This window comes from Mucor velutinosus (genome assembly GCF_035048745.1).
Source record: "Mucor velutinosus strain NIH1002 chromosome Unknown tig00001542, whole genome shotgun sequence".
In the NCBI taxonomy this organism is placed as follows: Eukaryota; Fungi; Mucoromycota; class Mucoromycetes; order Mucorales; family Mucoraceae; genus Mucor; species Mucor velutinosus.
Window position 1 is genome coordinate 859,581 of NW_027041924.1, and position 15,130 is coordinate 874,710.

Here is a 15,130-nt window from a genome sequence, read left to right on the forward strand (position 1 = left end):
ATGATCCAATATACGCATCACGCCAATATAAGACCACTATTGTACATTCAAGGTAGGACATTTGGGTAAGTACAAAGGGTAAATGAATAAACGACCATGACCACAATCAGTGATCAGATCAGAAACCTTTGACTTGCCTGAACATATTGGCTTTGAAATAACTGTGGATTTCCAATTTCCACAGTGATTGCACGTATGCCTCGTGCAGAAGCGGCAGATCGAAGTGTGCCATCTTGACCCGAATTATGCAGTACGATTTGAGGCTGCTGCAGTCTGGCCATGATGGCAGAAACAGAATCATTCATATCAGCACGCACGTAGTAAGAGTTGACTCGTCCAAAGCTAGCCGTGTGCAGATCTATTAGGTAGTTGAATTGAGAAATCACCTTGTTCATCAATTGATAGGCATAGACTTGACTTGAAAAGCCATCCTCGCGCCCAGGAAACAATCGATTCAAATCTCTGCCATCTGCAAATTCGCGCTGGAATTTGAGATAGCCAGATACGTTGACACAAGGAACGGCAACTACGGTGCCGCGTAGTTTATTGACATCAATCTCTGACACGACGCGATGTATACATGGCACACCGTTCAATTCATTGCCATGCACTGCTGCCGTGATACCTACAACAGGTCCATCTTCTGTGCCTCTGCACACAATCACAGGCATTCTTAACCACTCGCTCAATCCCTGTTTTACCATTTTGATCCATGCTGTGCTGATAGTGTGCTTTGGGTAGTCTTCTACCACTAACCTATCTCGAACAACGGGAGGTGGCACGTCTGTATCTTGATTCAAGGAAAAGTTGGGAGGCTCATAGATTTGCGTGGCGTCCAACTTGCCTCTCAGCATCGACACACTATTTCTTCTCTCCTTGTGAGTTTCTTGCTGCTGCTGCTGCTGCTGCTGCTTCATAGAGGAAGCCAGCTCACCTCCTACATCATCGAATGAGCTAGGGATAGCAGAGGCAGAGGCAGATGCTTCCTGTGCTGCCATGCGCTGAGCCATGTTTTGCGGAAGATTCCAATAGGGTTGGTCATCATAGACAACAAGTGATCCCTTTCGACGAGGTTCTCGACGTCGGCTGGGTACATCATCGTCTGCTGCTGCAGTTGCAGGAGGAGGGCCTGTTGTCGTACTACTGTTGGGTGTGGCAGCTGAAACCAATCCCCCGGCTGATGCTTGATAAGTAGAACCAGGAGATACTGGTAGAGCAGGCGTATTCAAGGCTGAATAATTGTTTGTTTGTAAGGCAAAGTAATCAGAGATGGTTGTGCCGATTGTTGATGGAGCCCCTTTTGGTTTCACCTCTGTGATTTGGATAGTGATAACGGTAGCGTCTTCTGTATGATATATACGTGTTCAGTAAAGGGAAAATGCACACACTCCACTGTATCATACCTTGGTCACGGCGACCGACACTGCCACTGGCATCTGATGCTTGAATGATCATACTCGTAGGAGAAGCGTCTTCATCACGTTCAACATACAAGGTTTGTCCAGCAGACAAGACATTGCTGTGACCCTGAGGGCTATTTTCGTCTAATCCGATGCGAACATGGCCATCAACCACATAGACCAACGCGAAGGCACCCAAAATCAACTTTCTTCCAGTCTCGCCACTCTCATTTGACACAGGTTGGCCGATTTTATCGATGGAAAACTGAGCCGTACCCAGATCTCTTTTGATCAGGAATTGCAGGCTGGATACAGGTGCATTTGTCACTTTACAAGTTGTAGCCCACTCGGCATTCCACGAATAAGGGAACAATGGCTTAACAGTGGTGGATGCTTCCTCACCACGATGATTTAAATGGATAGTACTCTTTGTACCGTGTTCATTTGGCAAGATGATATTTGTGCGCTCATAGCCCAATAAGATGGGAAAATTGAAATCAGCGTCAATTTCGTGTTCACTTAATCTCCAAAAAAACGAATCCTTTGTGTAGTCCTTATCATTTGGATAGATGCTTATTTCAGATGTCTTTCCTAGGCCATTCTTCCAAGACTGAGTTTGATAGTGTTGTCTGCATAAAAAGGTGGTATGAAGTGTTAGAGACACTGTTAAAAAGGGAACATCTCACCAAAAATTACCCGGGATCTCGAACTTCTACTTTGATGAGGGTGGGTTCAGGTGAATCAACCTGGAAGATGGATCCGTCTATATTGCGAGACATTTTTTCAATGTAAATAAAGATGGAGGGAGGGAGAAAGAGAGAGAGAGAGAGAGATGAGATGGAGCCAGCAAAGAGGGGGGGGGCAAATCTTATATGGTGTGTGTTCTTGATCAGGTGAAGAAGCGAAATGGTGGTAGTACATTTACCTTGCACAAATGATATCACTTTGATCCAATTCGTACTCGTATTAGCTTCGTAATCATCATCTGTCATTGGGCAAGGCAAAGAGGGTTTAGGTGGCGATTGTTTGCAAACCCATTTGATTTTCCATTTTCTGTTTCCATTTTTTTTTTTTTTTTTTTTTTTTTCCTTTATAAAATTCCTTTTCATCGTTCTTTTTCTCTGTTGTATACCTTTTTCTTCTTTTTCTTTTTTTTTCCTTCTCTTCATCTTTCTATCCACACCCTCCATTTCAATGAACAGCTAAATCCACTGTACATTTCATAGTCTCATATAACAAAAAACCACAAAAAAAAAAAATAACTCATTCCCCAAAAATAACATATACACATTGACGATGCTATCAAACACAAATAACAACACTAAAGAAAACAAGGATAATCTGATGAACTTCAAGGTGCTGTCTAGATACGACGATCTATTTACAGATATATTCTTGGACAACATGTTCTTGTGGTTTGCTACGATCAAGATGAACAACGACCATCGTAAACCAAGGGTCTCCAACCAAACCATCCTGGATATCATTCAGAGAAACATACTGGAGAAGGCAAGGCCCATGGATGCTGTAACGGAACTATTAGCGTAAGTGTATGTCCAATGCGTTGGGTGTGTGTGATTGTGGGTATGTGTGTTGCGATTTAGTGCTGTAATACCATTTCTTCTATCTTTGAAATGCCCATGTTTCACACACTCAAAAAAAAATTTTTTCTGTTGTATATACATCATGTTGAGGATACACTGAATTGCTCACACTTTTTGAAATAGACTGGGCTATTTCAAGCATTATCTCATGGCCAAAAACCAAAAGCAAGTTCAGGAATTCGTCCAGCATATGAAACGGTATTTATACATGTAAGTTACACTCATTATGGGATATATTTTTTGGTGTAATTAAATTTGAACCTTGTGATCCTGCTAGGTACATGCCCAATGCAGGCTATGAGGTAGGAGATACGAGACGCTATGGCAGCAATGGACGCAGAGTGGAAGCCTGTTTGGTCGCTACAAAGGATTGGCAGGTTGGCGATGAAATGCGGTTGTTGACCGGCATGATAGCATGTTTGGATCCAAAGGACGATGCCGAATTGAAGAGGGGCAATCGCGATTTCAGCGTCATGTGGTCTACCCGCAAGAACTGCAGCTGTTTGTTTTTGGGTCCTGCCCGCTTTGCCAACCACGATTGTGATAGCAATTGCAAATTCATATCCTTGGGTCAGAATTCAATCACTTTCAAGGTGCTGAAGAATATCAAATGCGGCGAAGAGATCACTGTGTACTATGGCAAGCATTATTTTGGCGAAAACAACTGCGAATGCAGATGCATTACATGTGAAAAGTAAGTTACCGCCTGCTATAATGCGCAAGGCAAAAGGACTCAATGTGAGGTTTTTTTTTTTTTTTTTTTTTTTTTTTTTATATATATAGTTTGGGTATGGGATATTTTGCATCACTTGAAACAAAAGAGAGCACACCAATCGACATGAAAGAAGAGGAGCAAGGTGGTACCAGGCGTAGTACGCGGAAGCGAAAGTCGGCTTTACACGAAGGTTTGTATAACAAAACAAAATAGAAACCTTAATAGCCAACTGATCTTTTCCTTCTACACAGAATACGTCGATTACTCGCAATCAAACTCACCATCAGCATCTCCTAATCCAAGCACAAGACGCTCAAAGAGAGCTTCCATTGAGCCATCACCAAAACCTTCCAATTCATTGGAAGAATTGATTGGAGAGCAGCAGCAACAGCAGCAGCAAATGATGGAATTGGACTCACACATCACCATCAAAAAGGAAGCGACTCCACCCATGCCTGTGTCACCGACCACTGCAACGACAGAGAGAATGGCTCGATTGAAGGTCATGAGCATTGATTTCTTGTGTGGGAGTGATGAGGAAATGTCGCCTGCACCAAAAGATCGCAGAGTATCGGACTGTCCATTGCTTGATTTGTTGGTAGATGCTGCGATGGATGCCGGTTATTTGAAATCAGAAGAGCAAACACACCATCATCACCAGTCGGGTCAAATCACAGTGGTAGTGAATCCAGAGATCCATCGTGATGCTGCTCATCGAGTCTACATGCAGCAACAACAGGAGCAACAACAGCATTTCCAATATCAGCATCCACATCAAGAGCAATCAAAATCAAATCTACAAATATCCAGACACAGCAAAGAATCGCCGACACAGCCGGACTCGCCACAGTCATCTTCATTAGACTCAAGTGAATCAAAAGCGGATTCAGCTGTCAGTCTATCACCTCGACTCCAATTGAACAGCATCAAGAATGAGGAGGAGGATTGCAAGCATTTCTTTAGACGAGAAATGGACGACGGTCTCTTTGAAAGCCATGATGATTTTGATGATTTTTTGGATGATGTGTCGGATCTTTCGTCTGTTGGTAGCACAGAATTGGAATCAGAGATGGAAGAGGTGCCAGTTGCCCCTGCCAGAAAAGCCAAAAAATCAGCATCGCCTCTGTCTGCGCATGGCCATCGTCAGCAACAAGCTCCTCTAGCTTGCATCGCCTGTTCTCGTCCCTTGAAGAAGGAAGATATCTCGGAGCAAGTAGGAGCGGATATGTCAATCACCAATGAGCTAGCAACATGGACATGGAGCCCTAGTGCGATATTTACTGATTGGAATCCCAAGAGATGTCCACGTTGTGAGCGTCACCGTCTCATCTTCAAGCAAGAATGGCCAAACCGAAAGATCAAAAAGAAGAAGCCATTATCTGAGGATGAAAATGAAGATGACAAGAAATCAAAATCATCCGGCAATAACAGCAGTAGTGGTAGTAGTATAAGCATCAAACGAAAAAAGACAAAGAAGAAGCCCACTGTACACAAGAAATCTGCCCTGTCATCTTCTCCCGTGATTGTAGCAGCACAAATACCAGCAGCAGCAGCAACAACAACAGCCACAACACAAGCACCATCCACGCCCGTATATCAGATGCAAGATGATCCAGCAGACTTAAATTATATACCACCATCACCTCTATCTGAAGCTCCTGACGATGATGATGACGATTCATTCTAATCCCTTTATTTCCTATTGTTTCCTTTTACTCACTTGCTTTTTTATTTTCATCTGTGTTTAGTACATGAGAGTCATTTGTATATTATAGTAATGAGGCTCTCTACTTTTTTTTTTTTTTTTTCCTCTCTAATTTATATCTCTTTGGCACTGTTCACTTGCTTTTTTCTATCATTATTATCAAAAATCATGTACATATACGCTCTCTCTCTCTCTGTCTCTTTCTCTCCCTCTCCCTCTCCCTCTCTTTCTGCTAATATTCCCTTTTAACAGTATTCCTTTTTCCTTTGCCAGCCCGTATAAAACAGATCAATCTTGAATCGTTGAAATAAATAGTCAAATCTAACGGAATCATGCGTGTTCTTCCTTGACAGCAATTTGTTGAGTAATAAGGTTGGATATCCGATGAATATTCACACAACAATGGTCCATTCTGTTGGATCATGTATATCCGCACCTTCAAATATATCTGCACGCGTTTTACGCTTATGATATGGCGCTGGTGATTGCTCGTGCATGCGTCAAATGCGCTGTATATGCAATGGATAAAGAAAAAGCAAGATTACACGGCATGATGCATTGTTCACGATTGTATCATGTGGAATGCTTGACAGGCAGCTACGAACAGCTACCATATCTAATGCATTCTCACATGATACACAAACCCTTGAACGTGGTACATTCTATATTCTTTGTACTAATACAAATTGCGCGCAAAATCGTTTATATTATGGATTTCCTAGTCCTATGTGAAATGTCCCATACATATTTGATGTGTGTATTGGATAACAACATTAGATCAAGTTTCAATACTTGTTTCGATGACGCTGCACTACAAGCAGATATGAGATACAATCAAATTTGACAGCTTTCAGGCCTTCATATCTTGACATGTAGGCCTTTCTGAGCCACCGGAATTACCCCCCCCCAAACAATTGTACTTGAGTAGCAGTAACATCCTGATACCTTTGCTCGACTTTTTGGACCAAAAAAAAAAAAAAAAAAAAAAAAAAAAAAACATGGCCAAAAATCGACTCAAAACCATGAGGTATCCCTCATGATTTTCACCTTGAAAACGAAGACTTTTGCTATGGTATATATTGAATCAAAATGTTCCTCTCGACCCAAAGCAACTTCTGAAATTACTTTTATGAGACTTTCATATGCAGGATTTTGACATTTCGGCCAAAAACATCATTTTATATTTTTTAAAATAGCTCAATTAGCTCAGTCAAAACACCTATTTTACTTGGCATCATTGGAAGCGCCTTAAAAAGAACTCTTAGAATGCATTAGGAAGTACAGGCTGATCATCACAATTTATATAGTCGAATAGAAGGGATATTGATTTTGGTAAAGCTAATTCATGCAAATTTTGATGCGTCATGTTGTTGATAAGCCTGTTAATGATGGAAATGAAAAGCCAAATCTACTGCTTGAATACTATGGTTTTGCAGGTTTACTTTGCTACGGTAAAACCCTCTTAAGGTCAGTGTTACCAAATGTTGCCTTAAAACCACAAATCACTCAATTCACAGCCAAATAGCAGGCAAGAAATAACTTGAATTAGATGCGTTGTGTTCTTGGGAGAGAAGCTTTTAATCTCTGATTTGCTACGACAATGCTGTTCTGTTCTAGTATATATAATGATGATGTTCTATGATTTTTATTATGCAATGAAGCAAGCTCTTTAACAATAAAAGCTATACGTTCGTGATAATTTTACAGGCACATGTCTGATCTTTAGAGCAAGTATGGTAATTACATAATCGACACCACACTTGGTATATTAAAGAGGGTTAGATGGCATCAGTTCCTTGCTATATGATGTGATCATTCATCCAAAACTAATCCTTAAAAGTATGGAGCTATCAAACGGACACGGGCCGTTGTTACCTAGTAGTTGTTGTGTGTAACTTTGTCCTACGGAGGCCTGGTTGAACCACTCATTAGTGTTAGAGCATGAAGATCAAGCATGCAAGTTAAACACATTTTGAATAGAAAACTGACTACTGATCAAAACACTGCCTGTAAATTGCTGTTGCAACACACGCTGGAGCAAAGAGCAAAAAAAAAAGCCCTCATGATATTCAATACAGGTTGGTAGTGTCTTAACAAGCAATGATGCGCAAATCAAGGCAATTTGGGTACAATCATCACCGCTTTGTTTGGTGAAGCCTAATATACGAAGCTACACTGCAGGCGAATGTAATTTCTACAGATGAAAGCTATATATATATATATATATATTTCGAGCCATCAATTGGTAAACTAACGAGTTTGTTCCCCTTAAACTGAGTTAATGTCAACTGCGTGGTTCCATGTACCTTAAATTGTGTGCTCCGTAAACAATAGCTTAATTAATCATTGTTTCCGATAGGCTGAAGCTCTTGATGAGGATTACTCCTCCAAATGTTGCTGATATGACATGGAAAACGTGTTGCATGAGAATCAGACACAAACACAAACGATGGTACATTGAAATGAGTCTATTTATCATCAGTTCCCAAGTATAAAAGGCTACTTAAAAATGTTCATTTGTGTATTTGTTTGGCTATCGGGATTGAATTTCCTATTGTTCTTCCTATAGAGATCACCAACCCAAATTCAGGTTTTAATTGCAATTAAGATCAACTGACATGTATTTAATTTCTAATAAGGATTTTTTTTTATTACTGACAACAAAAAGAGAGAAAAGATATGTATAATATGTATAATATGTATGTATGTATGTATGTATGTATGTATGTTATATAAGATAGAGACAAGGAATGTGTATAGTACAGAACTGAAGAAAGAGGGAAGAAGGGTGGTATGAGAGTTATTTGTTAATGACAGCCCAATTCTTGACGGAATCAGTAACATAATCCAAAATCTTGCAATCTTGTGCTGATACAGTAACTTTCTCAGGCAGTATGTTCTCTAATTTCTCATAAGCAGTGAATTGAAGCACAAAGAAATCGAGCTGACATCCATGGAAGCTCCAGCCTTCATCGTCCACACGAACACAGCCATTGTGCGTCTTGCCATCAGGTAATTTGACACCATCCAATTCTTTGACATAGAGCTTTGTACCGATTTTGAGATCATTTGATGCTACACTGACCCAGGGACTTAAATGAATGTTATCATCGCTGCCGAGACCATAGGGAGCTTCTGAACGATCCACCTTTTGGAATGTTTTATCACTGTCGCCTAGATTGACCATGACACCATTTTTGAGTAGACCAGTACCCTCCATTTGGAATTTCTATGTAAAATCAGGTCAATGCATGCTTTTTCTTGACAAGTATTAAGAATACTTACATCGTATGTTGTCTTGGATACCTTGGCAATAGTTGATCCAGAGTCTGATTTAAGTGCCTTGTTCTTTGGGCCTGTCAATGTCACAATTTTGCCGTCGTTCAGCATGTCTTTATCGCCTTCCTTGGGAATCCAGTATTGCGTGAATGTTGCCTTTTTGTAACAGCTACTGATTGATTTCGTCTTGACTGAATTTTTAGAAGAAGACTTTTTGGCTGGTTTCTTGGTGGATGATCTCTTCTTGGAAGACGTTTTGGTAGAATGCTTTGAGCTAGAATGCTTTGAGCTAGAATGCTTCTTGGAAGAGTGCTTGCTAGATCTTCTTTTAGAGTGTCTGCTGGAGTGCTTCGATGTACGCTTCGTCAAATGGCTCTTGGACGTATGCTTGGTGGTATACTTGGTAGTGCGCTTGGTAGTATACTTTGTTGTATACTTGGTAGTCGTAGATCTCTTCTTCCTACCGCTTGAATGATGTTTGACATATCGCTTTTGATTGGCCACAGGCTTGACAACTTGAGTAGATGTGTTCACATTGACCAGATCTGTGTTATGAATTGGCTGAGAATTAGCAATGGAGAGACAGGCGCTTAAAGCGAGAGCGGAAACAAATGCCAATGTTGAGGACTTCATGTGGTAAATAGGGTCAAAGATGTAGTGGTAGCGGTAGTAGCGATTGAAAGACCGTTTGTTAATAGAATAACAAATGAATTGATGAAAAAAGAAATGTGTTTTGACACTGGCCTCTTTTATATAAAAAAAAAATCAAGGGCATCGATCCAGGAGATGTGAATTATTTCGTAATGCTATGTTACATTTAGCAATCGAAAAAAAAATGATTGACGACTCTTCACATTATATTACGAAGGAAGGATGGGTGGAGTTGGTTTTAGTGAGGGAAGAAGGGGAACAGGAAAGCGATCCGAGCGAGTCAGCAGCAGGAAAGAGGAGTTCAGAGTGTCAATAACCATGGGTGTGTAACCTGCTGGTAATCAGGATGCATTGATGAGCTATTTATCTCTCGTTTCAGGAACGCTCTTTCTCAGGTTATGAATATGAAACCTTGTTATTGATTTCCCAACTCGAGGAAATCAAAACAAATGACGATTTGCCTTAGATCCTCCATGATAGCATATGCTCTGATACAATGCAGAGAAAAAGGACGGAAAGATACATGGAAACCACACAGTTGCGCAGACATTTGTTAATTGCAGATAATTTAGCATTCATTTTGGAAAGAATTGATTAAGAGCAGTAATGTGATTCTTCTCAAACGGGGATGAATGGTCGAATTTAGGCAAATCAAATTATGGCAGCGGTAAACAATACGCAGGCCCTTTAACACCATTTTGCTTATGGTGTATCAGCAGCCTAATACACAAATACGGCCCCCATCACATCCAATTGACAAATAAATTTGCAATTGTAATTAACAAACATGTCGAAATCATGAATGCAAAAAGGAGTAGCTCGAAATTTCGGATCATGAATCTAATGGTTTGTTTACATTTACCATACTGTACATCTATGGGAGATGGATACAGCAGCAGTAAATGGGCGATTTATTCAATATTTCACATTTTTTCTAGGTGCATTTCTATCTAACCATAATCGAGCTTTGTCCGGATCTTCCTGACTGCTCTCAATGGCGACCACACACCAGCCCAAATCATACTTGCCCCCAAATTGACTGGCTAGTGATTCCGCCAGCGCCTTTTTTCTTGTCACTGATTCATCTACGCAAAAGTACAGCTCGGGATTTGGATTATACGAGGCTAATTCCTTTGGTAAATGTTTAATCATTGGGATTAATAAACTTGCAGCGGTCGTAGCGTCTTTTGGGTCTTTTGTACTCGTTGCGCAATACTGGCTCATGATGTTAGTCATTTGCTCACAGCACCAATTGCACTCATAATAATTACCTTGTTTCTACACCACGCATTACCACATCCTACGGTTAACTGCGAATGAAGTTTGCGAGCCACTCGTTGCATCAATTTGGCGTTCTTTGGATCGTCCTCAGTGATCCAGAATGGACCAAAGCAGTACTGGCACAACGACAGTCGGTTCTTCTGCTTTGGGCGGATGCAATTCCGATTGCAACATACGGGCGGTAAAATTTGCTGCTGGCGTTTAACATCATGTATCTTGGCATGTACGGTGATATCTTTGATGGGTATAGGCTTGTTGCATTTCTGGCAGGTTATCGTACGAGACCCGCAATAACTTTCATGCGAGTGCAATCCTAGTAATCTGTCTCTTGAATCAAGTGATACGACCCCTTGGGCTGTCAGAATCTAGAATTCAAAACGGGCTATCAGTAACGAGATGCGGTCTCCGCGAATCATTCATACTGCCTTACATGACAATATCTGCAAGTGATCAGCTTCTCAGCACAGGTTGTGCGACGGTGTTCCGCTAATGCCTCATACGACTGTGTGGTAAAGGTGGTACAGACGCATGTTTTAAGTGTGTGACAATAGGCAATGTGTTTCTCTCTCTCGCCGTTCTCCTGCGCGTTCCCGATAGCATCGCATTGATCGCAATGCCAATGTTCTTGTAACTCTTGACTATCCTTTTTAAACACTTTTCCGCAGCCCCATTCACAAACCACGTTGTTTCTGTAACAGAAGCCTTCATGCAACATGAGGGTTCTTTCAGCGATCCATGCGTGACAGTTCTTGCATTGCACCTTTCCCGTTGTATCCTCTGCTTGATCCTCTTCTTTCTTGGTGCTGATGTCCATATCCGTGTTCCCAGTCGCCTCCCATGACACCGCTGTATCCGTATATCCATGAATGCCCACAAACAATACGTCTGTTGAGATGTTGCTGATTTGAATGCTTCGTTCAGTGTCGTTGGATAGATCTGACCATTCATGATTGTCCAAAGTTGGTGTTTTGTCTGTGCCACTAACCACAACGTCTATAGAACGCTTGAACCACACTCTTTCTGTTTGCCCCCCCCTTTTTTTTTGGTCCCTACCTGCATTCCCACTCTCCACCTTTACATTCAAGACGACATTTTGCGCATGATTCAATTCTAATTTCCAATAGTGATACTGTTTTGCTGCAATGCTCGTTGCTAGTACAGGCTGATTCAGCTGAACTATTGAGGTTGATGCACTGGACTTTGTCGATATACTAGTGATGGGATCCATTTCTACTTCCAGGTCTGTGTCCGTGATAGAAACTGCATCTTGAGGCTTCAGTTCCACAACTTGAAAATCATACACACGACCACCATATCTGCAAGACAGCGTTTGACCATTGCTCAACGTGTTGTAATGTCCTCGTAAATGGGCTTCCAAAGCGGCTCTGTAGTCTGTGATGTCTCTGTAATCGTGCGATATCGGCTTCAACCGAGCAAAGGTTCCTTTTGGAAGCAATGACAGCTTGATCAAGACATGATCCTCTCTGCTGAGACCAAGCGATTCTCTCATCCAAGCAGGCAGCTGAATAGTGCTGTCTTCAGAACTGAACTCTTTGACACCACAGTGAATCGTGGCTGCTGTATGAGGGTGGCGTAGCTCAAACGTCAGTGGTGAAGGCAATGTGCCAGAAGGGCCTACTTGCTGAAGCAGTTGTTCCAGAGCTGAGGGAGGTAATATAACTTTATCGCCATGATTTAATTCGACTGGTGCGTTTTCTACGGTAAAATGAGAGCTCCATCGAATATTGGAATAATCTTTTGTTGGTGATTCCATATTGTACATTGTATTTGATAGAGAAAAAGAAGAGGAAAAAAAAAAATGTAAATCACAATAAATTGGCAGAGTGAATACGTATACGGAGATTGCGTATGTTGGATTAATCAGCCTGATGGAAAGTGGCGGAAGTTCCCCCCCTTTTTTCGAATAAACATGTTGGAGGGTAAACAGTTTCTCCTCTTTCTGTCCCTTTCCGCCTCTTCAGCCAACACTGTCAAGAAAAAGGCAATGGCAATGTTTGTGCGTTTACTCTCTGTATCAGGATTGGTTCCAAGCATAAAAGGTAAATTAAGAAAGCCCTCTTTTGGGTGATTGAATAACCGCATTGCCCTTCTCCTCTACTTGTTGTCGCTCTCTGTGGCAAGCAATTGAGAGGCCCCATGTTCTAATTTGGGGACTTTCCGTCGACCCAAATTTATGCCATTTGTGTGGTGTTGCAAAAAATGAAAAAAAAAAAAAAGCTATTTAAGAAACAGATAAAAAGGGTTGCACATTTGATTTACCTTTCTTTTACTCTTTCAACACAAACATGGATTATTTCGCTTACCAGAGCAAACGAAAGTCTGTTGCGCACATCAAGGAGTTCATTGAAAATACAGCATCGAGCGAACCATCCAATTCCATGCCACCAACACCAACCATCTTTATACACGACGCTGGCAAATCGCCCTCCAAGCCAACATGCATCCGCTATTCAGCATCGTTTTTTCAGGAAAATACTCCCAGCGCATTATCGACATCGCTGCCTTCGCCACCTATCACGCCGCACCATCAGTTACCTGCCTTACCTTCGCTGTCATTATCCCTGCCATCCCCATCGAAATCATTCAGACGACGATTCAGCAATCCTCCGCACACTGTCCACTCGCCCAGACTGCATGTCTTGCTGGTCGATGACAATGCTATTAATCTTCAAATACTGTCGAGAATGCTGAATTTACACATGTCGGCTGCAATTGAGCATATGGAGCTGGTCAAGAGCGGTGTGAAAGCCCTTGAGATATTGAAATGTCGACCATTCGATCTTATCTTGATGGACATTGACATGCCAATCCTGAACGGTATTGAAACCACAAAGCACATTCGCTCATCGACTGAATTTGATATCCTGCCAAGAAACCGCAAAGCGCCCATTGTGGCTGTGACAACAAACGATTCTAGCACATGGCAAGCAACGTACAAGGAAATTGGCATGGTAATAGTCAAATCAATGAATGATGCACAGCATTTGACTCATTTTCTTGTTATAGAATGGATGCATTGGAAAGCCAATTTCAGCCAGTGATCTCAAAAAGACACTCTCAAGGATTCTTGATCTTCATTTACCCATCCCACCCTATACACCAGAATGAATGCCAAGCACAAGATAAAGAAATGATACCCACTCTTCCTTCTGATATTTCTTTATTTCTCTCTGCAAACTCTAGATGTTAATATACCACAAAAATTCTTCTATCTGTATCCAACATTGAACAAAACAAATAAACAAGATGCATCCCCTTTTTAATGTGTGAAATTATAACAATGTTTTGTTTATCCTATTCCCTTCCCTCCCTTAACCCGCGTGAATGTGTAACAAGCAAAAGGATCCAAGCTGTCTCCTCTTGACCAAAATGTTGACTCACTCAACAACTTTTTCATTAAATAAATTAAACTTTTTTTTTCGTCAAAAATGGCACGGGGTCTGTAGTGTAACTCTCGCTGGTAAACCAATTGCAACTTAAATAGCATCACCTGTTTGAAACAACAAGAAGCAGTAATTTTGTTAAAAAGGGGATTTCGGGCGAGTACACGGATGCTTCGGAAATTCCCTCTTTAATTGCAATGTATAAGATTACCCTCATCCTCAACAGGCATACGAATGTCAACAACATGTACAGATGCCGCAGCTTATTTGCTGCGTTTAATTGCAATAAAACACCCAAGACCGATGATCAGGGTCATGGCATTTGATTCATTGATAGCATCTTATTTCAACATCTCTCACCATGATGCTTATGGCCTGTAACCTAAAAATCACATGAATCATTCAGATATTGTCTTAAAGAACGTGGCCGGATGGTGATCCAAATTTGGCTGTTCAAGCAAAATCTTCATCCCAGATCAATTGATCAATGCGAGACAAGCAACATATAGCTTATTTCAGTTGAGTCCCAATTGAATGGAACGGGTCAATTGGGGAAAGAAATTTTTGCTCCAGAAATACCAATCGCTTTATATCGCTACTTGTGAGTGGTTTTTGGCCTATCACGCAACACAATCTATTTAAAGCCTCAGTTGTCTAGAATACATTGACCGAAAAGTATATCCATGATGGGTAATCTATCAATCATCAGTGCGGCAGAGGCTGTGCCCTACATGATGATATCAAGTTGAAATGGAAATGACCAAGGCTACTAATGTCAATCATGATGGGCATATGCAGCTTTTAGTTTTACTGTTTGTTTGGTAACTCGAATCCTATTGAGCTGTTTCCGAAGAAATGTGTACAGACATCCTGTACCTAATTTTAATCAGCGCATCATATATATATATATATATATATATCACCCAGATCAAAACATCTCAGAATCTGCACAAGGCTTCCAAATGGTGCTTTGCAATTCTGAAAATAGTGTACATGTAGCGATGGAACTATCATTTTTGGTGTGACGTGTCTGCAAACTATTGCAGAGCATTTAAGCAGCATGTGTCGTCTAGTTTGCAATCAAATATCAG

At 41.1% G+C, this 15,130-nt stretch overlaps 5 protein-coding genes across 5 annotated transcripts; 2 read left to right on the plus strand and 3 right to left on the minus strand.

Moving 5' to 3' along the window:
- Positions 1-113: 113 nt before the first annotated feature.
- On the minus strand, positions 114-2,179 carry ATC70_004971 (uncharacterized protein; the record flags this gene model as incomplete). The annotated part of the gene is made up of 3 exons (XM_064824270.1): positions 114-1,345; positions 1,404-2,029; positions 2,097-2,179. The coding sequence occupies 3 exons, from the start codon at positions 2,177-2,179 to the stop codon at positions 114-116; spliced, it is 1,941 nt and encodes a 646-aa protein (XP_064677206.1).
- Positions 2,180-2,696: 517 nt separating this feature from the next.
- On the plus strand, positions 2,697-5,406 carry ERC1_2 (ethionine resistance protein; the record flags this gene model as incomplete). The annotated part of the gene is made up of 5 exons (XM_064824271.1): positions 2,697-2,944; positions 3,128-3,214; positions 3,282-3,698; positions 3,788-3,909; positions 3,971-5,406. The coding sequence occupies 5 exons, from the start codon at positions 2,697-2,699 to the stop codon at positions 5,404-5,406; spliced, it is 2,310 nt and encodes a 769-aa protein (XP_064677207.1).
- A 2,818-nt stretch (positions 5,407-8,224) lies between these two features.
- Positions 8,225-9,336, minus strand: ERC1_3 (ethionine resistance protein; the record flags this gene model as incomplete). Its single annotated transcript, XM_064824272.1, has 2 exons — positions 8,225-8,653; positions 8,710-9,336. The coding sequence occupies 2 exons, from the start codon at positions 9,334-9,336 to the stop codon at positions 8,225-8,227; spliced, it is 1,056 nt and encodes a 351-aa protein (XP_064677208.1).
- Positions 9,337-10,269: 933 nt separating this feature from the next.
- On the minus strand, positions 10,270-12,418 carry TVP38_2 (Tlg2-vesicle protein; the record flags this gene model as incomplete). Its single annotated transcript, XM_064824273.1, has 4 exons — positions 10,270-10,569; positions 10,626-11,000; positions 11,066-11,628; positions 11,689-12,418. 4 exons carry the CDS (start codon positions 12,416-12,418, stop codon positions 10,270-10,272), a joined length of 1,968 nt encoding a protein of 655 aa, XP_064677209.1.
- A 523-nt stretch (positions 12,419-12,941) lies between these two features.
- On the plus strand, positions 12,942-13,764 carry ATC70_004975 (uncharacterized protein; the record flags this gene model as incomplete). Its single annotated transcript, XM_064824274.1, has 2 exons — positions 12,942-13,607; positions 13,663-13,764. 2 exons carry the CDS (start codon positions 12,942-12,944, stop codon positions 13,762-13,764), a joined length of 768 nt encoding a protein of 255 aa, XP_064677210.1.
- Between the last annotated feature and the right edge of the window lie 1,366 nt (positions 13,765-15,130).